The 27579-nt window shown below is 47.1% G+C and overlaps 1 protein-coding gene across 3 annotated transcripts in view; it reads left to right on the forward strand.

Annotated features, from left to right (window-relative positions):
- Positions 1-27192, forward strand: part of msrb2 (methionine sulfoxide reductase B2) — a 43630-nt gene extending 16438 nt beyond the window's left edge. For all 3 annotated transcript variants that reach the window (XM_038798114.1, XM_038798115.1, XM_038798116.1), the window contains 3 exons: positions 24441-24517; positions 26070-26217; positions 27024-27192. In XM_038798114.1, the coding sequence (XP_038654042.1) occupies positions 24441-24517; positions 26070-26217; positions 27024-27131 (333 nt within the window). In that variant the 3' untranslated portion in view covers positions 27132-27192. The remainder of the gene's footprint in view (positions 1-24440; positions 24518-26069; positions 26218-27023) is intronic.
- Positions 27193-27579: the final 387 nt, after the last annotated feature.

The raw sequence follows: 27579 nt of genomic DNA on the forward strand, positions 1-27579 counted from the left end.
ATCATTGTCACAAAGTACGCTGATGTTGTCTGTGAGAGTATGCCAACTTCGAACACTGGTTCATGGGGGTGTATAGTTTTGTTTTGGTGTAATGAGGCAAGTGAAACCCCAGTGAGAATAAGCAGCCCAGTCCTCGCGTAACAATTATTAAAGACTATTTATTAAAGTAAAGGAAAGACAAATACACATGAACAGGACTACTCTACTCTAAGACAATTAAGGTGAATGAATTACTAAACACACACTATTTATGTAGAACATACCCCTTGTTCCAAAATATATCTATGATTCCAGAATTCCTTAAGACATCCTTGTTTCCCCAAATAATATCTAAATAAATAAATCTAGAAGTTAAAACCAGCTTACTGTTACCACACAATACCGTTATGATACTCAAGTCGGGGCAGCTCGGTGGCACAGTGGTTAGCATTGCTGCCTACGGCGCTGAGGACCTGGGTTCGAATCCCGGCTCTGGGTCACTGTCCATGAGGAGTTTTCACATTCTCCCCTTGTCTGCGTGGGTTTCACCCCCACAACCCAAAAGATGTGCAGGATAGGTGGATTGGCGATACTAAATTGCCCCTTAATTGGAAAAAATAATTGGGTACTCTAAAATTAAAAAAAAAAATGATACTCAAGTCTGGAAAATATTTTGTCCTGGCCCAGCAAAATTTGGTTAAACAGCCTTTACAAAGGTTTTCTGCGCCAACTTGGCTCTAATACTTCGAGGCTGGTAGATGTAGAACTTGGTCTTCAGGCATGGTAGCTGGAAACTGGCTTGTTTGCTTCTGAGCCTGCTCGGTGTAAACTAGCCTCCCTTGCTTCTGAGGAGCCGGCCAATTATACCTTTGTTCCACTTTAATTTTGCCTTCTGTGAATTTGGATGCCTGCCCTTATCAAACTCCTTGGGCGCGATTCGGGATTGTCTTCCCGACAATTTTCACGCCCTTCCGCTATTCCCCCCCCACGGCCGCCCCATGACACAAATCGCTGCTCGCCGTTTTTTACGGCGAACAGCGATTCTCCCCAGGCCGATGGGCCGAGTTCCCAGGCCTTTACGGCCGTTTTCACGAACACGATCACACTTGCTCTCACCGTTCGTGAAAACGGCCGCAAAGTGCCCGTCCCGGACAACCATGGCACCGATTGGCACGGCCGAACCACTATTTGTTCTTCCGCTGCCCCGCAGGATCAGTCCGCGGGGCGGCTGAGGGGCATGACGGCCCGCGCATGCGCGGGTTTGACGCGTCTGCATGATGACGTCATACGCGCATGCATGGGTTGGAGCCGTCCAACCCGCGCATGCGCGGCTGACGTCATCGTGCGCGTCAGCCGGCGTGACGCTTGCCGCGCAGACTTAGCAACGGTTGCTAAGCCCGCGATGCCGTGCTTCACGGGGCCCCGCTGCTAACCCCGCCCAGGGGGGAGAATCGGGTCCTGGGAGGGGGCACGGAGGCTGCCGTGAAACACGGCCAGTTTCACGGCAGCCTTTACAACTCGCCGCATTTGCAGAGAATCGAGCCCTTGACTCTAGATATTATTGTATGTGTACCTCATTGATCTCCCAATCGACTAGGTAAACTCTTCCTACTCATAAGTTATTCATATCTGATTCTTATCTAAAATGTCTTTTAATCTCATTACTGGGAGAGATGAATCTCATCCGGCCTTTTGAATACTGGCTACTGCTGTCTCTAGGCAGATTTCTATCTGTTCCTGGGCAGGTCGCATCCCATTATGTTTTGTTAAATTCATTTTACTGCTGTTGCTAGGAAAATTCATGATAATCATACCCATCCGGAAAATCCATGCATTCACCCGATTACATTTCATTCTTAAATAGTTCCCAAAGTGTTTGATTCTGCCATTCTATCTGGGTGTTCATTCCATATACTGCTCACTCTTGTGTTACATTCTTCCTGATATTGGTCCTAAATTTGCCTTTTAGAAGTTTGAGCCTGTGCCATCCTCACATAATTTAATCTAAATCTCACTCAAGACCTTCACAGCCAGCAAACATAGGAGGTAATCAGTTAGTTTATAAAACAGATAGTATTTGAACCGAGTTCCCAGAGGTAAAAGGCTCTGTACTTTGTCCTCTGATCCACTCTGTTCTTCTCTCAGCCTCGTGATTCTCCCCACGTAACAACCAACCCTGTTTATTCTGTCACCGATTATTTACTTTTCACTGACTAAAGAGACAAGAAATATGTTGCATTCTTCTACTCCAAGCTATCCCGCCACAACCAGCATATACTTAAGACACTGAAACCTTTAAATTGTGCGTAGCTGATTTAACACATCCATATTGCGAGGTTCTTAACTAATCTGATTTTCACATGCAACACCTATGTCTGGTAGCATTGCAAGGCTTCCAGTCTAACCCAAACATGTATGTCTGTAAACCTATCAAAGTGACTGGAATAGTCATCCTTAAAAATAGGACAATAATCAACAAAATGCATGCCATTCTTAATGATGGGTCCAAATTCGTATCCTTTGGATCTGCCATTCAGCAGGACCAGATAGTCTAGCTTGCAGGCAACGTAAAAATAAAGTTTTTTGGAATTGTGTAAACAGAACAAGCTGCCAGTTGATAAATATGGCAGGATTCGTCCTCATGGCGCACTGCCTTCACGGATGGATGGCTTGTCCAAGAATCACAAAAGTGATGTCTCTTTATGTCCTATTTTATCTTTACAATATGAATTCGCCAGTTTTGAGCCAATTTTCCACATACATGGTGAAGGATTCCTTCACATTTGCAAAGACGATATAGGAAAGCCATAGACATTAGCCCTGCAGCACTATATCACGGTGATCTCGACCCGCTGCTACTGTACAAATCAGTATTCATTGAACTTATGAGCTCGGCAACTCACGCAGTTGAATTTACTTTTAACTCGCCCAAAAAGATGGTGTTGCCATGGGATCCCCGCTCGGCCCAGTTCTCACGAATATCTTTGTTGGGTTCCATAGGAACCTGTATTTGACGTAATTACACCTAATCTCCGATTTCCTGCATATTTCAGATATGTAAGCGATGCATTTAGTATGTTAGAATCCGCAGTCACATGTAAGAATTTCCTTGCACACCTTAATGGGCTCCATCCTGCACTCAAATTCACCATTTGAAATGGAGCAGTCAAATATGCTTCCATTCCTAGATGTGATAGTTGAGAAATCTACCAGTGAGTTCTGTGCTACCACTTACGACAGGCTGACCTTAATTGATCAATGCACACATTAGGATTCCAACAGTTGTACACACTATAAGATTGGCCTTATTGGCACCCTCGTAAATAAGGCCCAAACCATTTTCTCTCTGTGCAAGCGTGAGGCTGAAATAGGGCGCATCGGCTTCTGGTGGCGACTGTGAGGGAGTAGGTCGCACATTTGGTGGCTCTTGTTTCGGTCGGACTTTTGGACCTTTTCCCCTGACTTTTTTGCGCTTTTGAGCGCGGAACAGGAAAGCAATAGTACTCAGGCACTGAACCCATACAGAGTTGTGTGGACTTAAGAAGCTGGAGGGACCGTAAACAGCAGAAGAGGTGGTCAAACAAGGGCACGGTGGAGGCTGTCAGAGAGACCAATATGGACGGTGTCCAGAGCAAGGCACCGACTGCCCAGCCTACAATGGAGCAGCAGCTACAGGCCATGCAGGAGGGCTGTTTAGCTCTGAAGTGGGATAACTTGGAGCCGCTCTAGAAGTCGATGGACCGACTGGAAAAAAGGCTGGATGATCAGGTTGAGAAACTCCAGAAGCTGGAGAAGCAGGCAGACTTTCAAACGGTGGCGGACGTGGAGATTCGGAGGTGGTGGGATCAGCAAAATATGCTGATCTCGCCTGCCGGTGGTGGACAGGGCATTCACAGAGTGCAGGTGAGGCAGCCGCGATGAGGGGGGCCCGCACGAGTGATGGTGGTCCGGCTCCACAGATACCTGGACAAGGAGCAGGTTCTGCTCCTGGAAAGGCTGGAGGACCTGGACAACAGATCTTGCCGACAGAATGTAAGAATTGTTGGCCACCCGGAGGGGGCTGAGGGGCTGGATGCCGCCTCATATGTGGAGGGTATGTTTCAGAAGCTGCTGGGGAACGAGGTGTTCCCTCGCCCGCCGGTGGTGGACAGGGCATACGGAGTGCAGATGAGGCAGGCACGATGAGGGGGTCCCGCACGAGCGATAGTGGTCCGGTTCCACAGGTACCTGGACAAGGAGTGGGTTCTGCAAGGGACCAAGAGCACACAAAGCTGTACCTGGGACAATAGCACCCTGCGTGTTTACCAAGATCTGAGCACTGAGGTGGCCAGGAGAAAGGGAGGCTACAGGCAGGTGAAGGAGACTGTACAAGAACAAGGTGAAATTCGGGCTGCTTTTTCCGGCGTGACTGTGGGTTACGTACGAGAGCCATCACCACTATTTCGAGGAACCCGAGGAGGCAATGGACTTTGTTAAGAAGCAAGGGCTGGATCTGAGCTGAGGACTCTTGGACTCATGGTAGAACTTTTAAGTCTATTTTGTTTCTCTCTGACTTTGAGAGATGCCTGCATGCTTGGATCCGTTCTTTTTGTATTTATAACCTTTTTAGGTTGATGTATTTTGGTTGCGATGTGTTTTTCCTGTTCTTTTTCGTGGTTTCCCTAAATGTTTCCTTTTTGGGGTCTCTTGTTTGGTTGGAGGTTTTGTAGGGGGAAAATAAAAAAGATAATAGTTAAAAAGGTGTGATTATGATGGGGGTTTCGGGTGAATTTTTTGCAATCTTATTCTGCGTGTGGAGGGAAAGCGCTGAGAGTGCCTGGTACTTCTTATTCTATCTGTTTGATCTAAATTGAACTATTGTGGGAATGTCTTTGACTTGTATAGAGTGTGTGTTTAAGCAGGGCTGGTTTGTGGAAGTGGTATGGATTGGCTGGGGGGAGGGGAGCCAGGGAACAATGGGTGAGGGATGGGCTGGTGCCGAAGCGGGGAGCCACCAGGCTAGCTGGGTGGGCTAGTCAATGGAAGCCAGGTGCGGGGCATTCATACAGTTAGACTAGAGCAGGGGTTAGGTGGTAGGATGGTGTTACTAGGGCGGGGGGTGGAGGGGGGGGGGGGGTGGGGGGGGAGGCTGATCTGCTGACGAGGATGGAAATTGGACATGGCAACAGTGAGGAGGTCATGGGTGGAGCCGGCCAGGAAGCGGGCAGGAGGAAGCGCGACCATGGCTGGCCAAGGGAAAGGGGATGGCTGATCAGCAAAGGGGTGGGGGCGAAGTGCCCCCCAACCAGGCTGATCACCTGGAATGTTAGAGGCTAAATGGGCCAGTGAAGAGGGCGCGTGTGTTTGTGCATTTTGCGGGTTCTGAAAGCGGATGTAGTCATGCTGCAGGAGACGCACCTGAAAGTGGCAGACCAGGTTAGGTTGAGGAAGGGTTGGGGTTAGTCAGGTCTTTCATTCGGGGCTCAACACTAAGACTAGGGGGGTTGCGATCCTGATTAATAAAAGGGTTTAATTTGAGGCAGAAGGTACAGTTGCGGACGAGGGTGGCAGATTTGTTATGGTTAGGGGTAAGCTCGAAGGGGTAAAGTAATCTTGGTCAGTGTGTATGCTCCTAATTGGGACAATGTGGATTTTATCAGGAGGTTGCTAGGGAAGATCCTCGACTTAGACTCACGCAGACTGATCATGGCGGGGACTTTAAAACAGTCCTGGAACCCGAGCCTGGATCGGTCGTCTTCAAGAACGGGCAGGTTGCCAGTGATGGCAAAGGAACTGAGAGGGTTCATGGAGCAAATGAGAGGAGCTGATCTGTGGAGATTTAGCCGGCCGCTTGGCAAGGGAGTTTTCGTATTACTCCCACGTCCATAAGGTGTTTCCCGAATTGATTCTTTGTCACGAGTAGGGACTTCTGGCCGGATGGTGGGGCAGAATATTCGGCAATGACCATATTGGACCATGCTCCGCACTGCGTAGACCTACGGATTTGTAAGGACAGCTTCCAGCGCCCACAATGGAGGTTGGAAGTTGGATTGCTTGCGGACGAGGCGGTGTGTGAAAGACTCAGGAAATGCATACAGAATAACCTGCAGGTAAATGATACCGGAGAAGTCTCAGCAGCAGTGCCCTGGGAGGCACTAAAGGCAGTGGTGAGAGGGGAGCTGATCATAATCCAGGCTCTTAGGGACAGGACGGACAGGGCAGAAACGGACAGACTGGTTCGGAAATTTTACGGACAGACAGGAACTACGCGGAGTCCCCGAAGCCAGAGTTACTCAGGAAACGACAGAGGCTGCAGGCCGAGTTAAGGGGGGCTGACCACAGGCAAGGCTGTAGAGCAGCTTAGAAAGGCAAAAGGCGCAATATATGAGCATGGAGAGACGGCCAGCAGAATGCTCGCGCAACAATTAAGGAAGAGAGAAGCGGCTAGGGAGATAGGAAGGATAGCGGATGGGGAGGGAAATCTGGTGGGGGGACCCAGCAGGGCTGAACAAGGTGTTTAAGGACTTTATAATAAGGTATACACTTCGGAACCCGCCAGGGGACCGGAGGGGATGAGAACGATTCTTGGACGGACTGACCTTCCCAAGAGTGGGGTTGGTAGATATACTGGGGGCCCTGGTTGGGATCGAAGAGGTACTGGGGGGCCTGAAGGTCATGCAGTCGGGTAAAGCCCCGGGGCCAGATGGGTATCCGGTGGAGTTTTACAAAACGTTTGCTGAGATAATGGAGCCGGTGCTGGTCAGGGTTTTTAACGAGGCAAGAGACAGAGGGATCCTACCTCCAACAATGTCACAGGCCAGTATTTCGCTTATTCTGAAAAGGGATAAAGACCCGGAGGCCTGTGTGTCTTATAGGCCGATCTCTTTGATCAACACAGACGCTAAGTTACTGGCCAAGGTCTTGGCGACTAGAATTGTGTACCGGACGTAATTGCAGAGGACCAAACTGGGTTCGTAAAGGGTAGGCAACTGGCGCCAATCTAAGAAGGGTGCTTAATGTGATCATGATGCCCCCGGAATGGGGAGGCAGAGATAGTGATAGCTATGGGTGCGGAAAAGGCTTTCGACCAGGTCGAGTGGGACTATCTGTGGGAGGTGCTGGCCATAGAGTCTCTTCCCACTGCTGTTCACGCTGGCCATAGGGCCACGGGCAATTGCTCTGAGAGCTTCAAAGGGCTGGTCCGGGGGTGTGTGGAACATAAGTTTCGTTATACCGCGATGACCTGTTGTTATACGTAGCGGACCCAATGGCGTGGGATGGACAGCAGTAATGGAAATCCTGAGGGAATTTGGCCGTTTAAGGATATAAATTGGAACATGGCTAAGAGTGAGGTTTGTTTGTAACTCAGGCGATGGGGCAGGAGAGGAGGCTGAAGGGGGTTGCCGTTCAGGCTGGTAGGGAGAAAGCGTTAGATACTTGGGGATAGAGGTGGCACTGGACTGGGGACAGGTTGCATAAGCTCAACCTGTCCCGATTGGTGGAAGGAGTGAGGAGTAGGGTTCGGAGTTGGGATGCGCTCCTGCTGTCACCTAGTGGGGAGGGTGCAGACTGTCAGACGACGAATTATCCCGAGAATCGTGTTCATATTATCAAGTGTCTCCCCATTTTCATCCCGAGTAGTCCTCCTTTAAGAGGGCTGACATAAAATCTACCTGGGATTTGTCTGGGCAGTGAAGTTCCCACCGGGTGAGGACGTGTGATGCTCGAAAGGAACAGGGGCGTTGCCGAACTTTAGCAACTACTAGTGGGCAGCCAACATAGCGATGATAAAAAATGGATGGGGGGCACGGGGTCGGTCTGGCGGATGGAGGCTGCTTCGTGCGGGGGCACCAGTTTGACGGCCCTGGTTACGGCGCCTCTGCCACTCCCGCCGGCGCGGTACTCCACCAGCCCGATAGTGGTGGCGGCTTTGTGGATCTGGGGCCAGTGGAGGAGGCATATAGGGGAAGTGAGAGCATCGGTGTGCACCCCAATCTGTGGCAATTACTAATTTGCCCTGGGGAACATGGACGGTATGTATCAACTGTGGCGCAGGGCGGGGATTGTGAGGATGGGGGATTTGTTCCTGGAAGGGAGCTTTCCGAGCATGAGGGCGTTGGTGGAGAAGTTCGGGCTGGTGGGAGGGAGTGACTTTAGATACATACAGGTGCGGGATTTCGTGTGCAGACTGGTGCTGTCCTTCCCACGTCTCCCATCGAAGGGGAGGCAGGACAGGGTAGTTTCTCGGGGAGAGGTAGGTGAGGTAGAGTCTCAGATATTTACAAAGAACTAATGGAGGCAGAGGATACAAGACTGATGAACATAGAACAACATAGACATACAGTGCAGAAAGAGGCCATTCGGCCCATCGAGTCTGCACCGACCCACTTAAGCCCTCACTTCCACCGCATCCCCGTAACCCAATAACCCACCCAATCTTTTTGGTCACTAAGGGCAATTTATCATGGCCATCAAACCTAATCTACACGTCTTTGGACTGTGGAGGAAACCGGAGCACCCGAGGAAACCCCCAGACACGGGGAGAACGTGCAGACTCCACACGACAGTGACCCAACAGGGAATAGAACCCTGGGACCCTGGACCCTGAAGCTTAAGTGGGAAGAGGAGCTCATGTGCAATGTTCTAATCGTGCCCTTGACTCAGGGGGGTCCTGGTAGGGATTCGCGGGCATCATGTCCCGGGTTTTGAAAACTGGGGTGGTAATGAGTCCTGAGGTGGCAATCTTTGGGGGTGGCGGAGGACCTGGGAGTCCAGGAGGAGAAGGCGCCGATGTCTTGGGCTTTGCTTCCCTGGTAGCCCGGCGACGAAATACTGTTGCTGGAGGTCTCAAAGCCCCGAAGACTGAAGCATGGCTATCGGACATGGCGGAGATCTTTCTTGGTCTAGAAAGGTTTAAATTCGCCTTGAGAGGTTCACTTATCGGGGTTCGCCCTAGGTGGCAGCCATTTCCATTGCCTTCTTCGCGGAGAATTAATCGTCAGCAGGGAGGGGCTAGGAGTAGTGAAGAATGTAGGGGATGGTTTAGGCAGGTCCTTGTGCGAATGGAGTATGGGTTGCACTATGTGTTATTGCTTTTCCTTTTGTACGGTACTATACAATGTCATGGTTTTATATGCTAAAATACCTCGATAAATTGTTTATGCTAAGAAAAATGAAATAGGGCACATCAAATCCATCCTATGAGATTTTCGCTATCCCGATCAGATCATTGCTCGCTGTACATCTGGCACACTCATGAATGGGCCTAAAGCCACTGACTGAAAAGTGTCCAGTCTGCCTCAGATTACCCAGGAAGGGTAAGACTGCTTAAAGATTTGAGAAACACGCGGCGATCTCGGCTTTTTGTGTGGCCGGGTAAAACCCCGAGAGTAAAGAAGGCACTCCTGGAACGGGGTTAGGGGGCTTGGCCATCCCGAGCTTTATTAACTATTACTGTGTGGCCAACACATCGATGGTCAGGAAGTGGGTAGTGGGGGAGGGGTCAGTTTGGGAGTGAGTGGAAGCGGCATCCTGCAAGGGTACGAGTTTGAAGGCTTTACTAACGGCGCCTCTGTCGTTCTTGCCGGCTCGGTACTCCACAAGCCCTGTGGTGGTGGCAGCCCTAAGGGTTTGGGGGCAATGGGGGCACCACATGAGATTGGAAGGAGCGTCAGTGTGGTCACCGATTTGTGATAACCACCGGGGGGGCTGGATGGGGGCTTTCAGAGATGGCAGCGGGCAGGGATTGAGAGATTAGGGGACCTATTCATCCAGGAGGGCTTTCCGACCTCGGAGGCACTAGAGGAGGTTTGAGTTGCCGGGTGGGAACGGGTTCCGTACCTTCAAGTGCAGGACTTTGTACGGAGGCAGGTTCCAAGCTTTCCTCACCTCCCCCTGAGGGGATTGCAGGACAAGGTGATGGCAAAAACAGGGGTTGGAGAGGGGAGGGTTTCAGAGATATACAAGGAGTTGATGGAGTGGGAAGGGCCCCTATCAGAGAGGAGAAGAGGAAGTGGGAAGAGGAGCTGGGAGGAGAGCTGGAAATTGAACTGTGGGAAAAAGCCTTGAAGAGAATCAATTCATCCTCTTGTGTGCCAGACTTAGCTTGATCCAGTTCCAGGTGGTCACTAGGGCCACATGACGGCAGCCCTGATGAGCAGTTCTTGAGGAGGTGGAGGACAGATGTGGTGTTGGTGGGGGTAGCACATACAAACAATGTACATATTTTTGGGCATGTCCGAAATTGAGGGATTCTGGCAGGGATTTTCGGATGTTATGTCAGAAGTCCTGGAAGGGAGGGTAACTCGAGTCCAGAACTGGCAATATTTGGGGTATCGGAAGATCCAGGGGCCAATGGGGGGAGGGAGGCCGATGTCCTCGCCTTCTGCTCCCTGGCGGCCCGGAGACGGATTTTGCTGGGATGGAGAACTCGGAGCCCCCCGAAGTCAGGAGTGTGGGTCAGCGATATGGCACGATTTCTCAGTCTGGAAAAAAATCAAGTTCACTTGAGAGGATCAACTCAGGGGATCGCCTGGAGATGGCAGCCGTTCATCGATATCTGCAAGGAATATTGAGCATCAGCAGTAAGGAGGGGGAGGGGAAAGGGGGATGGAAAGAAACAGGAGGCATGACAATGTTAGATAAGGACAGGGAACTTAGTATACTGGTAATTAAGGACATAGGGCGCGGGTAGTAGGGGATGTTTTTGTTTTTTGTTTGTTTAGGTGTTTGTGTGTGTTGGCCCGCACAGTTGTTGAAGAAATGTTAATGTGTTCAACTGTGAAAATTACAAATGCTCAATAAAATATTTTCTAAAAAAAAATGATTTGAGAAAACAGGTGAAGCCAGTTTGATTGACGCTGAGCAACTATGCAGTAGCAACATGAGTGTTGTTCGCCACGAGCAGGATGCTGCCATTAAGCCCAAAATGAAGTTCTGCCTATCGTACATTGAGTAATGTAATATATGAATTCAGTGCCAGTGTGGTGCTTGGTATATGTCCCAAGTCTGCAGCATGTCCCTTCAGCTGTTCGCAGGCAGGCAAGCTATTAACTGTAGCCATTCAGCCCCTGCTTACAAAACTCAAAACACAGTGTCCAATGTTAGATATGGGGCAAAATTCTCCAGCCTCGTTGACCTCTTGCTCAAGCGAAACAAGGCCGGTGAATAGTGGGAGGGGCTGAAAATGAGAACCGCGCCAGGCGGCAAACAGTTTGCGATAGAACCGGCCTGCTCGTGTAGGTGAAATCGGGATCTTGCCGTAGCGTGGCAAGAAACCAATTATCACTATTTAAGCCCTATTACCATACAATTAATGGAAGTCACGCCACATCCAACGGCCTCCCGTCATTCAGCAGCCTCCCCAGCAAGTGTTCACAATGGCGCCGATTAGTACAACTTTTTAAAAATCCAAACCTGGCCGAAGGGCTTCTGTGGGGGCTGAGGAGGGTAGGGTTGGCATTTAGTAACCCTTCTTCGTGGTCTGCCCATAGAGCTCGGGGGTTCACCTTTGGATGGCGGGCAGCTGATCAAGTCCTGACTGCCCCTGCATCATCTGGCTCTGCCAGTCCTGGTGGCTGCCCATGATCTGCACCACGGTGTTGATGCCCTCGGTGAGGCTCCCTGGTGTCTGGGACAAGTTCTGCAGCACCTCGGCAATGCCCACCTCTGACTGGAGCAAGCCTCGGCCATTCCCATCTGAGAGCGGAACTTGTCCCGCAAGAAACCTCATGAAGGTCAGCCTGATACTGGGTCACACCCCCAGTGAGATGGACATTTTGTCGAGACCCTCAGCCATGGCCATCACCCACTGCGCGATGCCTTGGACACCTTCACTAATGGTGCTGACATCGTGCACCAGGCTCTCCACTACAGTCGCCACCTTAGCAGTGTTGGCCTCGGTGCCCACACATTGCCAGCGACATCCTGCGCCCATAGCCTCTGGACTCCTCCAATCGGCCATGGATCTGCTGGAGTGTCGCTGACATCTCCCTCTGAATGGACCTGACTGCTTCTATTGTCACCATCAGCTCCGGAGGATGGCGTCTTCCACAGGCTCAGCATCAGGCTGAGACCCAGCTGGGTCCTGGGATCCAGCAGATTTCTGACTACTGTCTCGCCTGAGGGTTCCTGCCTCCACCTCATGTGCGTCATCAGCGGTGTGGTGCTCACCAAATTGTGCCCCAGAAGCCTGTCCACTAACATTTCCCACCAAGGTGCATGTACCTGTGCTGGTGGAAGGTGGGGATAACAGCTTTGACGCCTTGATCGTGTCTTCCTCTGAACTCCCCTCTGAGACGGTCTCGTGGGAGGCTGGAGAGGGTGCCACCCCGGTTGGGCCGGCACCATCGGCTGGAGGACCTGTGGAGAATGACATGTGGTTAGTGGGAGGGATAGGTCAGTAAGGCAACAACCCTCGTTTGACAGCTCCATTGGATGGGGCCTGGGGGTTCCTCACCTCTGCCGCGTTCTCTAGCCTCCGTGTTGCTGACCACTCTATCCTCGGCCACCCCAGTCACCTCCAGGGTCCGTCCCTCGAAGGAGGTGAGGATTCTTAAGTCTGGCACGCATCATTCTGGGCCCTCCCCTGCCGATTTTGGGAGAGCTTTTCTTGAGGAGACACAGAGAGGTCATCGCTAGCCAGACACACTGTTTGCAGTAGTGGGAGGGGAGGTGTGAAGGCAGGGTTGGGTGAGTTGAAGGGAGGGGGGAGTGGAGAGAAGGTTGGAGGTTGAAGGGAGGGGGGGGGTTTGGGGTAAAATGGAGAGTTGCGGGAATGAATGTTTGCGTGGGGGTGGAAAGGACCCGGGGTGAGGGGGGGGGGGGGGGGGGGGGGGGGGGGGGTGGTGGCACTCATTTGTGCTGCGCCGTGTAGGTCATGGACCTTTTTCCGGCACTAGAGGCCAGTCCGCCTGGTCACACTCGCGGCGCTCACAGCCTCCGCCACTTGGTCCCAGGCAGCACTGGCTGCACTGTGGCTCACCCTCCGGGACCCTTGGGGGACCCTGGCCTCCAATGCATCTAGGAACCTCCCCAGATCTGCATCCCTGAGTCTTGGAGCTGATCTCCTTGGCTGCACTGTTGCGAGCTGACGGGTTGGTTGACCAAGTGCTGCTTTTTAAAAATATAAATTTAGAGTACCCAATATTTTTTTCAATTCAAGTGCAATTTAGCATGGCCACTCCAGCTTGCCTGCACATCTTTTGGGTTATGGGGATGGAGCAAGTGCTGCTTGTGTGCTGCCCAACCTTGTTAGCGAGAGGCTGGCGAGCACCATGCTGGCAAATCGGCTGGCAAGCCTTCATTTGCGATGAGAAACCCTGGGGCCCTGTTAAGTGCACCAATTAACTTTGAATAGCATTGCCGGCCTCAGTGGGCTGAGTGCTGGGAAGCTAGTGGCAGTTCCTGCTCGCTACCGCACTTAGAAATCTTTTCGGGGAATCGCGTCCATAGCGTCTGTTTCAACTGAACACAATAGTCGACAGTTATTCTCTCGTTCATTCCCCAGGGCAGTACCTTGACCAATGAGAGTCAATCTGCCCGGTTTCAATTCAAACAAGCTTGGCATTAACTGTCAGTCAATCAGTGTCAACTTGTCAATCAACACTCTCTTCTCATTGTCTATAAATTGTTGTTCGCTTTACTTTTGGTATTCTTGTGAATGTCCTGATGAGTGCAAGACGAAAAGACATACCTCTTTTTTCAGCGAAACTCAAGTTCTGTTCTACTAAAAGACTATTTACTTTTCGTTCATCAACTACTGCAAATCAAAAACACTTGGCGCCTGCAATTTCCATCAATGTCCATCTTGCCCACAACTCCATGTTAAAAACTTGTTAATCAGCAATTTACCCTTGCCATGACACTGATGCATTCCTAAGCCAACTCTCAGCTAAATCTTATGTGACTACCGCTATTCCACATGATCCTTCTCAACTCACCTGCAAACTTTGACATAGCTGGTCACACTCCCCATCCTCCTCCAATGCCTCTTCACCATTGTTGGCTGTGTGGAACAGACAGTCCATGTTTAGTTCAGTCTTTACCTATCCAGTGTTGTAGCAAAGTTAACAAGGGTGAACTGACCCTTTGTTCCACTCCTGAGTTGTTTATAACAAGAGTTTAAATTTAAAAGGCAGTTGACATTGCCTATTTGAGATATGTTTATCTATGTATAGCTTTGTGCAAAAAATAAGTTAACAAGTAAAACTCACTCTGGTAAAGATGCAAAAATTAACAAAATGTTTAAAATTTACAAATATGTCTACTTACCATGAATGCAAAAAAAAACACACACAACTCTCAAGCATGCAAAAAAGTAAAACTCTGCAGAGTATCAGGTATTTAAAACCTTGTCAAGTAACAAGTAAAGTCCGGAAAAAAAATATTTGCTGAGTGCTCAGATGCTTGCTTTCAGCTGAAAGGTCCTGGTCCACAATAGCTGCTAGTTCTTTTAATAATAATAATCGCTTATTGTCACAAGTAGGCTTCAATGAAGTTTCTGTGAAAAGTCTCTAGTTGCCACATTCCGGCGCCTGTTCGGGGAGGTTCTGCATTACAAGCCAGCTGTTTATCCCACTGTGCTAAACCAGCCCCTTTTGGCTTCTCACTGGAGACATTTGGAGTTCCATTTATGAATTCTCAGTTTGCAGCAATGAGGTTTTCTGGTGGGTTTTTCAAATCAGAAACATCTCAGACGAGAAAGGTTTCAGAAAAATGAAGATGGAATAAGGCTGTTGCTCTGTGCAGACTCTCTGGCTATTCAAAATCCAATATCTTTTACCCAAAGGTGGGTCACATGACCTCTCTCTGAGTGTTCTGTGTCAACAAAAAAAGCAGCTGGTGTCCTTCACAAATAAAACATAGTAGCTGCTATAAGCTAGTGTTGTTAGTTTAGCAAAATATCCTTTCCAAATATTGTTGAGTATAAATGCATGACCAGCAGATGACATTATAAAGTAATATATGTCCAGCTGATGAGATTATAAATTAATATTTTGTATAACACATCGTCATAACACCAGCTATAACCAGAGAATCTCCTGCAATGGCATCTCTTCCCTCCACTGCACTGTTACCTCTGAAGTTCATCAATGATCTATCCTTGGACCCTCCTATTTCTCAGCGACATCATCTGAAGACACGGGGTGGAATTTAAAGCCCTTCTCTAAGGTGTGTTTGATGGCAGGGATCATTTAATTAGTCGGGATGGTGGTGGGTGGCGCCTTGGCTGTCTTCCTGCTGCAATCCCAATTAAGTCTGTGACTTAATCCATGGACAGCCTTAAATGCCCATTTGAGGGCCTCATCCCACTGCCACTGTTATTAACCCAATATGGGCAGGGGTTCACCATATGGGGAACATGACCAGCAAATCCCTGCGGAGTTGTTTGTGAGGTCCTGGGCTGGGGAGGGAGGGGGGGGGGGGGTGTCCCTTGTTCAAAGGCAATGACGTCTGATTGGGAAAACTAGCCTCAGGCCGTAAGGGTGGCTGAGAGCTACCCCTCCCTGCCATGGCTGCTGACTCTCCATGCACCCCTCCCATCCAACTCTGGGGTGGACATGAAAGGTCCTGTGATGTTACAGTTCAGAAAACTAGGTAAATGAAGGATGGAGCTGCCGCTAATCTTTGCACACTTCTATAAGCATTTATTTACAGAGTTACATATTACATGCATACACCTCTTCACCACAGTTTGTCTGTTCCTCTTGATATGAACACAGATGAATCTCCCGTTATTAACCCAACCGCATACAATTAAATACAATTAATATAAAAGTAACAAATGACACTGTTTTGAAAAAGAGCAGGGAGCTTGCTTTGGTGCCCTAGCCAATATTTATTCCTTAACTAACACCTAAAATACAGACACTAACTAGATCAATGATGTCTTGCCACTGCTCTTCTGTATGTGCTGTATTATATTGTGACATTGTTCATGGATATTGGGTTCCCTCTGGTACCTCACTCGCGTGGCTGTTCTTCAAATGTCAACCAAGACATTTGGTGCTGGTCAGACGTTTGACTAATTGGGCATCACAGCTGAAGCTGACCCTCCATGCACCTTCAAACAGAAGTTAGGAATGAGAGCCTTTGCTAGTGTGTTTTTTTGGTGCACCTGTCCAGGGGTAGCCAATAAAGGCTACCCTGGCTTGCATTAACTAATTCAACATTGCCCGTTGCTCAAACTTGTTTGTATCAGCTTTGGAAACGGCAGGTGGTGCATTTCGCTAAACTTAAGGGAAGCTGAAGGAACAGAGGTTCACTGTTAATAATGTTACAGTGCAGGTTTCCGTTATTGTTGCAATCTTTTCCAAGCTACCAGAGCAAAAATTGCATTTCAGTGCTGTGAGTTTCATGTGAATATTAATTTGCCAGTGTTAGTGTAACTATCTGGAAGTGGCAATGTTTTCCAGGTGATTTTTAAATTGTAATCTTCAGAAGATCCACTTTGTTACCGTTAAAAGTAGAAACATAAAATGGCTGTCAATCCTTTCAGCTTCTTTCAAACTTTGAGCGTTGAAGAAAACATGCAAGGAACTTGTGACAATCCCAACTAAAGAACAAACAATAGAATCATGGCTGTCTGCCCGTACCCCTCTCAAAAAGCGCCTGATACCATCTTAACACCGCCCCTTCACTGGGTGGCACGGTAGCACAGTGGTTAGCACTGCTGCTTCACAGCGCCAGGGTCCCAGGTTCGATTCCCCGCTGGGACACTGTGAGGAGTCTGCACATTCTCCCCGTGTCTGCGTGGGTTTCCTCCGGGTGCTCCGGTTTCCTCCCACAGTCCAAAGATGCATGGGTTAGGTGGATTGGTCACGCTAAATTGTCCCATAGTGTCCAAAGGTTAGGTGGGGTTGCTGGGTTATGGGCTTAGGTAGGATGCTCTTTCAGGGGCCAGTGTAGACCCGATGGGCAAATGGCCTTCTTCTGCACTGAAAATTCTATGATTCTTACCTGCTACCTGCTGTAGTTTAAACTAGGTCATTAATAATACAAAAAAACATTACTAGTTCAGTGTTCAAGGTGGCACCTTGTTCAAAAAACACAGTAGCATATTTTCACTTTCAACACATTTCAATCAGAGTTTAGCACGTTTTTCATTTGCACCTGAAAAGATTTATATATAAACATCATATGCAAATATCCATGTCAATTGAAACCTTCCCAATAACTGCTAATCCGTCTCTGGTCTGTTTTTACGTAAATGGAAAAAAAAGCATAGGCAAAATTACAGTGTTTACGCTTTGGCAAGTGGTATTAGGCCACCTCACAAGAGCTGAGATGCTGTTCCTGTTAATAATAATCTTCATTAGAGTCACAGGTAGGTTTACAGTAATACTTCAATGACGTTACTGTGAAAATACCCTAGTCGCCACATTACGGCACCTGTTCAGGTACACTGAGGGAGAATTCAGAGGGCGCGATTCTCTCATCCCGCGGCAGAGTGTCCACGCCGTCGTAAACACCGTTGTGTTTTACGACAGTGTGAACGGGCCGCTCCCCGGACTAATTCTGGTCCCTACTGGGGGCCAGCACGGTGCTGGAGCGGTTCACGCTGCTCCAGCTCCCGTTACCGGCGTGAACTGGGTGCCACGGGATCCGTGCATGCGCAGTGGCGCCGGCGCCAACGCGCACATGCACAGTGGCGCAGGACTATAGGGGCCGGCGGGTAGGAAATGAATCCTCCAGCCAGAGAGGCCGGCCTGCCGATCAGGATGCCCTGATTGCGGGCCAGGCCGCATTGGAGGCCCAATCCCGGGGTCGGAGCCCCCCACAGGCCGCAACCTGACCCTTCCACGCTGAGTTCCCGCCAGCTGAGAGCAGGTGTGGACGGCGCCGGTGGGACTCAGCGTTTCCAAGACAGCCGCTCGGCCCATCCTGGCCCGAGAATCGGCGGGCCGGTCACGTAGAGTGACCAGCGCCGCGCCAACGCCAATGGCGCTGATTCTCTGCTCTACGGAGAGTCGCGTGCCGGAATCGGGGCGGCGTGGCCCGGTCGCGGGATTCTCCAGCCCGGCCCAGGGCTGAGAGAATCCCTCCCCGCGTGCCAGCGTGGGCAGCGTGGCCCGGTCGCGGGATTCTCCAGCCCGGCCCAGGGCTGAGAGAATCCCGCCCAGAATATCAGGACGTGGAATGCCCTGCCTGCAACAGTAGTGGACTCGCCAACACTAAACGCATTCAAATGGTCATTGGATAGGCATATGGACGATAAGGGAATAGTGTAGAGGGACTTTAGAAGGGTTTCACAGGATGGTGCAACATCGTGGGCCGAAGAGCCTGTACTGCGCTGTAATATTCTATGTTCTATGTTCTAAGCACGTCTTTCGGGACTTGCGGGAGGAAACCTACGCGGACCCGGGGAGAACGTGCAGATTCCACACAGTCAGTGGCTCCAGCTGGGAATCGAACCCAGATCCCAGGTGCTGTGAAGCAACAGGACTAACCGTTGTGCTACTGTGCTACCCTAAATTGTTCCTGTCCAGAGAGATTGTCTTTTTATCCTCCGTTTACCTATTTTCAATCATGTGCCAGTACCGGGCTGAGTTTCATGATGTGGAAACTTGATTATTACTGAATGCAAATACAGGACAGGTTCCCCACATCTGCAGCAACTGATGGCATCTTGGATGCCTTTTGCTCCCCAGGCAGCAGAATCTTTATAAGGAGTGTAACTGATGGGGAGACAACTGTGGATTTTCTGTCAGTTATGTTCCTTTAGTTTCAAGGGCTCGTACGTCTGTCTGGCGTGTCATAACTGTGGGGTACCCAACACCCCTCCCCCCCCCCCCCCCACTCCCAAACGTCCCCAGGTAAGAATTGCACGTCAATTGCCTAGGAAGTTAAAATTTCTGTTGTGCAATTTCCCTGCAGTTGGAACCATCCAAAAGTGCAATTTAAATCAGAGACTTCAGATTGTTCTGCCGGAATTGCCAGGAAAAGTTGAAAGAATTAGACACTCTCCTAACTCCTGGGTAACAATAATACCGCCCCTCACAGGATTCCTCTGACCATAGGGCAGCATGGTAGCACTAAGGGCAATTTATCATGGCCAATCCACCTAACCAGCACATCTTTGGACTGTGGGAGGAAACTGGAGCACCCGGAGGAAACCCACGCACACACGGGGAGGATGTGCAGACTCCGCGCAGACAGTGACCCAAGCCGGAATCGAACCTGGGACCCTGGAGCTGTGAAGCAATTGTTATATCCACAATGCTACCGTGCTGCAGTTCTTTATCTCCTCGTCATATAATTAGTAGAGAATAAGCTGCATGTATTAAGCATTCATGACATAGTTCAACAGGTTCAAAATCAGCCTGCTAATCCTTCCAACACTTCCCTAAAGGAAAGAAAAGTGTGTGAAGATAGGAAACAAACATGCCAGTCTATGAGTAGTTGTGATATAATAATTTTGAGGGATGCCTGTATATCAGGTTGCAGAAAATCACTATTTTAACGGGATACAAATGTTCCTATGATCCTGTGGAAGAAACAAGTTGTAAAAGAAAATGCCATAAAATATTTCAGTCGTAAATCTCCTTGTCCAAGGATTTATTTTCCATCGTTTTAATGTAAACATCTTTACCAATGAAGGTGCAAGTTTCATTTACATTGGAATATCATCAAAATCTTGAACTATGCAGATAAATACAATCCATTCAAGCATGTGTGAAACTGAAAAAAATATTGTTGTTTACTGCAACAATAAAGGTCCCCATGTAATTCTAGCATTTGAAATAATTCTACACGAGTTCTAAATTAAACATTTAATTTCTTCCATAGTGAAACACTTCATCATTGATTATGTTACTGAGGGCTAATTATGCCCAATAACTCATGCTGGATTCTAAACAGATTTTGTAGTTAAAAACCAAAAACATTCTAAACTTAAATAATTAAAAATGATGTTTTTGGGGTAATATTTATTCAGTTTCTCTGCAGTAATTGTGCCTTTCAAAGTGGTAAGAATACTAAATACATTCTCCACAGCACAATTGGTTTGTAGTTCTGAGTTTCCTTCAGCAGTCTTTTAGTCTACAGTTTCCTTGACTCATCGCTGAATACAGTACCCCAGCATCAACATCTTGTGGGTTACCATTGATCAGAAACTTAAGTGGACATGCCACATATGAAGGAGTTGACACTGAAGTGCTTTGAGATATTCTGAAGAAATATATGCACGTTCTTTCGATTTTGCTATCAGCAGCAGCCACCTGAAAATCTTAATAATCTTGCATAAGGAGAAAATGCAGAAATCTCATCCAAGAAGATCCCACATTTTAATCACGGTGTAGCTATTGCTTCAAGACCGGTTAGAACGAAGCTGACTCGGCCATGATGCTATTAGGATTGCAGCTGTTGCTATTGTCAGAGTGGAAGGCTTATTTTCTTTCTGATTTCGACTTTACAAATTCCTCGGGTGTCATTTGCCTACATTGAAGAGGCAGGTTTGAAAAGAGGCATGCTTTCCAGAAAATTGCAATAACTACCATCCAATCCATACTTGAACCAGAGAGCTGAGAGAGAGCTAGAGAGTTTCAATTTTGTTGTCTTTGTTACTTGTTTGAATATAATTGGAAGAATAAGGAGAGGTGTAGAGAAGCTGAGCAGCCAATGTATTGCCCCCAAGTCCCAATCATGAGTACTCTAATCCACTGCAAGGTTTGGGGAGTAGGGTCACCAAAACGAACGAGGCACATTTGTCAACTGAATTGCAATGATTATTCAGATTGACCAAATCATTGAAAGAATAATTGTTTTATCATGCTGGGAAATGGGGGAAAAAACAAACATAATTTTTTTCTGGTGAATATAAAGCATTTTTGCCTTCATGCAGCACACAAGTTGCTTTGCAGTGCAAAATTTTCACTTAACTGTGACTACCTGTATAAAAATGCAAATCAATTAATTCGGTTAATTAGTAGATCTGATCAGGTTGATGAGTGGAGTGTACTTATCTCTACCTGATATCAGGAAACGGTTGAGGGCACTGGTTGCATGGCAAAGGCTACAGGCCTTGATAATATCCTGACTGTAGTGAAGACATGCTGAAGACTTGTGCTCCAGAACTAGCTGTATCCCTAGTCAAGCTATTTCAGTGCAGCTACAGCACTGGCATCTAACCAACAATATGAAACATTGCTCAGGTATGTCCTGGTTACAAAAACAAAACAAATCTGTCCATCTACCGTCCGATCAGTTTCAGTCATCAACAAATCTATAGAAGATGCCATTGACAGTGCTATTCACCAATAACCTGCACACCATCGCTCAGTTCAGGCTCTGCCAGGCTCTCTCAGCTCCAGACCTCATTATGCCCTTATTTAAACATGGACAAAAGATTCAAATTGTGGAGGCAAGGTGTGAGTGACTACCCTTGATATCAAGGCACCATTTGAATGTGGCGTCAAGGTGCTCCAATAAAACTAGTCAATTGGAATCTGATTATGTTTGTATTATTTTTCTCTATATATGGCAATGACTTTCCCTGACTTTTGACTTTGATTTGCACACTTTGGTTCCTTGCCTTTGGCTGCCTACCCTTCTTAGTTTTCATGTTTAGATGCATTGGAAATCCTTTCGCTGTTTAAAACAGTGCTGTCTATTAGTTCTTTTAAAAAGTTCCCCTTTCATTACCTGTTTTGCTTACTTCTTCACCAATCTGTCTACCAATTCTGTCTCTCCTTATTCTGGTCCAGCCTGGAAATGCTGTTCGTCCGGTTCCAATAATGCTATCTTACGAAACGCTCAGTTAACATTTGTTACTCAGGTAGCTCTTTGTTAGTGGCACATTAGACATTGTTTGTACCAGCAACTCAAGTCGGGGCTGAAGTGGTTTGGGAGGGTCACTGTTGTCCTTAGTCCTCTTTAGAAAGAGTGATTATGTCAAAGTTCCTGTTTTAATTCTGAGGGTGGCAGACAGGAGTCACAGAGTGCAGACATTCCTCCTGCAAAATGGGAAAGAGTCACAGGTAGAGGGCAGTCTAGGGGCTATTTGGATCTTACAGTCAGAAGTCAGAGATAGGAGTCAGTGCAGAAGAGTATCGACAATGCAGCAGGAGCAACCATTGGAAGCACAATTAGGGGCAGCACTGTAGCATAGTGGTTAGCACAATTGCTTCACAGCTCCAGGGTCCCAGGTACGATTCCCGGCTTGGGTCACTGGCTGTGCGGAGTCTGCACATCCTCCCCGTGTGTGCGTGGGTTTCCTCCGGGTGCTCCGGTTTCCTCCCACAGTCCAATGATGTGCAGGTTAGGTGGATTTGCCTTGCTAAATTGCCCTTAGTGTCCAAAATTGCCCTTAGTGTTGGGTGGGTTACTGGGTTATGGGGATAGGGTGGAGGTGTGGGCTTGGGTAGGGTGCTCTTTCAAAGAGTTGGTGCAGACTCGATGGGCCGAATGGCCTCCTTCTGCACTGTAAATTCTATGAAACTATCTAGTCTATGAAACAGTGTACCCCAGGTGCAGGGAGGAGCAAGGGCTGTGTGCTCTGGAGGAAAACGCACAGCTTAGTGTGCAGGGCTATCCAACAGTCAATCTTTGGGCATGGCAGGCTCTGTCTGGGCTGCAGAGGGAATGATGATAGTCACTGGGGGCATCTTTGGCCTGTAGATAGGGAACAGATAATATAGCGGGAGGGGGTCACTACATAGGGCTGCACACAGCCTCCAGATGGGGTAGGTAGAGCTCTACATGGACCCATGGGTGCCTTGCAGATGATAAGCTTGGAAGGGGGGGGGGGGGATTTCCATCACAATAAGTGAGGAAGACTGGAGAATAACGGGGGGAATTTGTACCTGCACATAGTGAGGCACCGGGTAAATTGGAGGCACACGGACAATGAGGGAGTGAGGGTCAAATCTCATCTTGTAGTAAAGGTGAAGCACCACTATCTATCCTAGAACAATGGCAACGTGCAGACCTGAAAGTAAGATCGGTTCCGTCTAGGAGGGCATGAGGAGGTGTGGGATGTTGTCTCAGCGGGCTATGGGGCTCCTTCTTGGGATGCACACTCATTTCTTGATGCTGCTACAGTAGACAGGGTCGAGGTCAATTACACATGACAGAGACCTTGTTGCCCAGGAAGCAACAGCAAGGCAATAAATTCAGACTGAGCTGTTACAGGGAAGGGCAGAGGTCAATAGCTGTGCGAGTATGTGGGCTTGGAATACATTTTAATTGATGGCCAATCACCAGAAATGGAGAGGGAGGTCAAGGAAGGGAAGAGTCAAAAACAGACCATGTAAAACTGAGAGAAAGGTGGAAGTTGGAAGCAAAGCGGATGAAATTTTCCAATTCCGGGTGAGAGCAAGGCATGGCACTGATACAGTCATCAATGTACTGGAAAAAGAGTTGAAGGAGGAGGCCTGAGTAGGACTGGAACAAGAAATGCTCCAAGTGTCCTCCTTTTTAAGTAAGGTGGTGCATAGTGGCAATGTCACTGGACTAGTAATCCAGAGGCCTGGACAATGCTCTAGGAACACAGGTTCAAATCCCACCACAGTTGGTGGAATTTAAATTCACTTAACAAAATTTTGAATTGAAAGCTAATCTGTAATTGTGATCAATTGTCATAAAATCCCCTCAGGTTTACTAATGTCCTTTAGGATGGGAAATCTAGAAAGCTATTCTGGTTTCTGACCTACATGTGACTGCAGATACACAGCAATGTGGTTGACTCTTAACGGTCCTCTGAAATGGCCTAACAAGCCACCCAGTTCCAGGGCATTTAGGGATGGGTAAAAAATGGAGGTATAGAGAGATTGGACTTCCATTGCAAAGAGGAGATGGGTAGGGCCAGGAAATTGAAACTTTTAAAGTATCAGTAGAGTCGTGGTTGTAGGTAGAATGAAACTGGGCAATGGAAAAAAAAAAGAGTCAACGTAGGAAGAAATCAGTTCAGTGGGGCAGGAACAGGCTGAAATGATAGATTTATCAGGGTATTCCTGTCTATGGATTTTGGAAAGTAAGTAAAAAGGAGCTGCATGGGGGGTTGTGGGAAGCCATGGAGGGATGAACGATCACCAGAACGGATTAGGTCAGTGACTGTTCTTTCACTTTGTTAGCTACAGCTAAACTGCCTGGGTTTAGGCAAGTGGATTGTGTTCTTGCAGGAAGAGAATGTGCATTCCATATCAGGCAGATGGATACTTTACCCATGTGGATACTTTTGAAAGATAATATATTGCAGATGTTGGAAATTTGAAATGAAAAGTGAAAATGTTGGAAAATCTCAGCAGGTCTAGCAGCATCTGTGGAGGGAGAAACCGAATTAAGCCAAAATTCTCTGGCTGTTTGCTGGCGAAAGGAATCTCTGGTCTTCTCGGCAGCGCACCCCGTATCAGACAAAAAGTACCAAATTCAAGTAGCACATGCATTTTCTTGTCATCTTTATCTATCTCCATTGTTGAATATTTAATATGAAATATAGATTACAACTTTTAATCTTATAAACTATCCTGTTTTACTGTTTGCAGCCTTTCAGTGGAATCCATCTGAATAATACAGAGCATGGCATGTACCATTGTATGTGCTGCAATGCTGCACTGTTCAGGTAGGCCACCAGAGCAAAGCAAAGTCATATTGTCTCTAACCAGTATTAGATAATAATAATAATCACTTTTATTGTCACATGTAGGCTTCAATGAAGTTAAATGTGGGTCCATCAGGTCTTTCAGTGTATACACTAGAGAATAGTTAAATAGAAATAACAATTTTAAAAACTACAGATGATTGTCACCAATGGGAATAGGTTCCCCTCCAAGTCACCCTGACTTGGAAATATATCGGCGTTCCTTCTCTGTCGCTCGGTCAAAATCCTTGAACTCTCTCCCCAGCAGCACTGTGGGTGTACCTACACCTCCCGGGACTGCAGCGGCTCAAGAAGGCAGCTCACCACCACCTTCTGAAGGGCAACTAGGGATGGACAATAAATGCTGGACTAACCAGAGCTGCCCACATTCCATAAATGAATGTAAAAAAAATATAACACTTTCTGTGTTGACATCTTCAGGAATCTCTCATGTATTGAGAACTGGGTTGACTTAAACTAGTCTTCTTGATTACAGGGAACAGCAGGCAGGGCAACTTATTTTCACGAAGTGTGATTCACCAATGCCAGTAAAAATCTGAAAATTCTGTACAACTAAACAAATAGAGAGCAAAAGGAAAGACCAAGAGAAGTTTTTTTTTATACAGAGAGCTCATATGAGATGGATGCCTTACCAGAAATAATGTTGGAAGCAGAACTTTTGAAAGGGAAGTGGATAAATATTTGAAATGAAAGACTTAACAGTCTATAAGGAAAGATGAAGGCAGTGGAACTAAATGGATAGTTTTTTCAGAGAGCCTTGCAAGCACAATGGATGGAACAGCTTCCTGCTGCGCTGTAATATTCCATTATATATCAGAAATAAGTCTTGAAATAATGTATACGTTTAGTGCTGAATGCAAATACATTTTAAAATTAATTATTGAGTTGTGGGTGTCCCGTTTATTGCCCATCTCTAGTTGCCCTGGGAAGATGTGAGTGGATATTTTTGTTGAATCACCGGGTAGCTGTTTTAATACAATTGAGCAGCTTGCTCGGCCACTTCAGGGAGCAGTTAAAACCAGACCGCAGTGATACTGGAGTCACATGTTATAGATAAAATTCTTTTCTCTAAAGGACATTAGTGTATCAGATGGGTTTGTTAAAAAGTCCGGCTACTTTATGGACATTTTTACTGATGGGAGCTTTTATTTCCAGATCTAACGGTTTCAAGTTCTCTAAAACTTTCATAGTCTCTTTGGAACTTGCGTTCTTTGGGTTATTAGTCTTGGTCTCAAGGCTATTTGTCCAATAACATAACATGACCAATTCCTACTAGATACACACTGGTTGGCGGTGAAATCCTTTATGATGACAACTTGGGTTAATTTCTAGCTAATTCAGTCCACATTTCTCAATTTATATTTTAATGGTTTTATTCATTTGTATGAGGATTGAAGTATTATATCATAACTCTTCTTATCTGTTTTAGTTTATTTGTGAATTATTAAATTGAGATTTATTGATACTGTGTTTATAGTAATCAATTTATTACACTTCATATCGTTAACAATAGCTCTGAAACCAAGTATGATTCTGGCACCGGTTGGCCTTCTTTCTGGCAAGTTCATGGTACGGTGGACAGTGATGAAACCAACACCAATGCACTACGTCGAACAGATAACTCCATGGGCTCAACAGGAACAGAGGTTATCTGTAAAAAGGTAGATATAAACAGTTGAGCAATGTTGCCAACAGAGTTGTCAATTTTCAATTAGTTCCTTCTTGTAGGGGTGGCACGGTGGCGAGCACTGATGCCTCACGGCGCCCAGGACTCGGGTTCGATCCTGGCCCCGGGTCACTGTCCGTGTAGAGTTTGTACATTCTCCCCGTGTCTGCGTGGGTCTCACCCCCACAACCCAAAGATGTGAAGGGGAGATGGATTGACCACGCTAAATTGCCCCTTAATTGGATAAAGTTCAACAAAAACAAAGTTCCTTCTTGTGGTTAAAGTACCAAATTCCTGTCTATATAAATCATATGGGAAAACTACTTCCTCTCAATGCAAGTAAAAGTTGATTGCTATGGGACAAATATTCTGAAAATAGAAGTTTAGAAGAGACCACAGTCTCTGAACTTCATAGGTTGTAGGTTAAGTTTTGTACATTTGTTTTTCAAAATGACTGCCTCAATGCATACTTAGTTAAAATATGAGGTGGTCACAGACAAGGTTACAGCATTATATTTTTGCAAGTACAGAATGCTACTAACAAAGCTCATATGATAACTTTAGAATCTATGCATGATTTGTAGCATACTTTTAAAAGTGGTTCAGAAAATTTGCTGGTAATTGCTAATATTTTTGCACACCATAGGGTGGGGGGGATGCTGGGTGCCCCAGAAAAATATCCATATTTAATCTGCATAAACTCCTGCCAATGATTTTGTTTTGCGGACTGAAGTCCGCAGCGAAGGGATTCTTAGCATCATGTCAAGTCCACTGAACTCTGCTTTATTTTTATCATTTTAGTGTGATGCCCACCTGGGCCATGTGTTTGACGATGGACCAGAACCTACAGGACATCGATTTTGCATCAACAGCGTTGCCTTAACTTTCAAACCCAAATCAGCGCAGTGATTTCTACAGAATGTTATGTTGTAATTTGTTATATAATAACTTTTAACCTAGATTGAGCACACAACAGTGTCAATGCCATAATTTAGTGCCACTACTTGCTTTCATCATTGCTTTTTCTGTGTGATACATTCTCTCAAATATTTATTGTGCATTAACAGAAAGAGCAAATTGTGCCTACCAGTGATGTGTGGAAATAGTGCCGATACACTCCTTAAATTTCTTTTCTTTAAAAAATTATTTTTATTAATATTTTTGTCAAAAAACATATTTTTTGCATAACTGTACGCAACAATGAACGGAACAAAGAGGGTAAAAAAATGTTAACCATATATACAAAGAAAGGAACAATACAACGTAACGATTCCCCATCGGCCCCCCCTTTCCCCCCCGGGATGCTGCTGCTGCTGACCTTTACTACTCTCCTAGAAAGTCGAGGAACGGCTGCCAC

Source organism: Scyliorhinus canicula, chromosome 5 (assembly GCF_902713615.1).
Source record: "Scyliorhinus canicula chromosome 5, sScyCan1.1, whole genome shotgun sequence".
In the NCBI taxonomy this organism is placed as follows: Eukaryota; Metazoa; Chordata; class Chondrichthyes; order Carcharhiniformes; family Scyliorhinidae; genus Scyliorhinus; species Scyliorhinus canicula.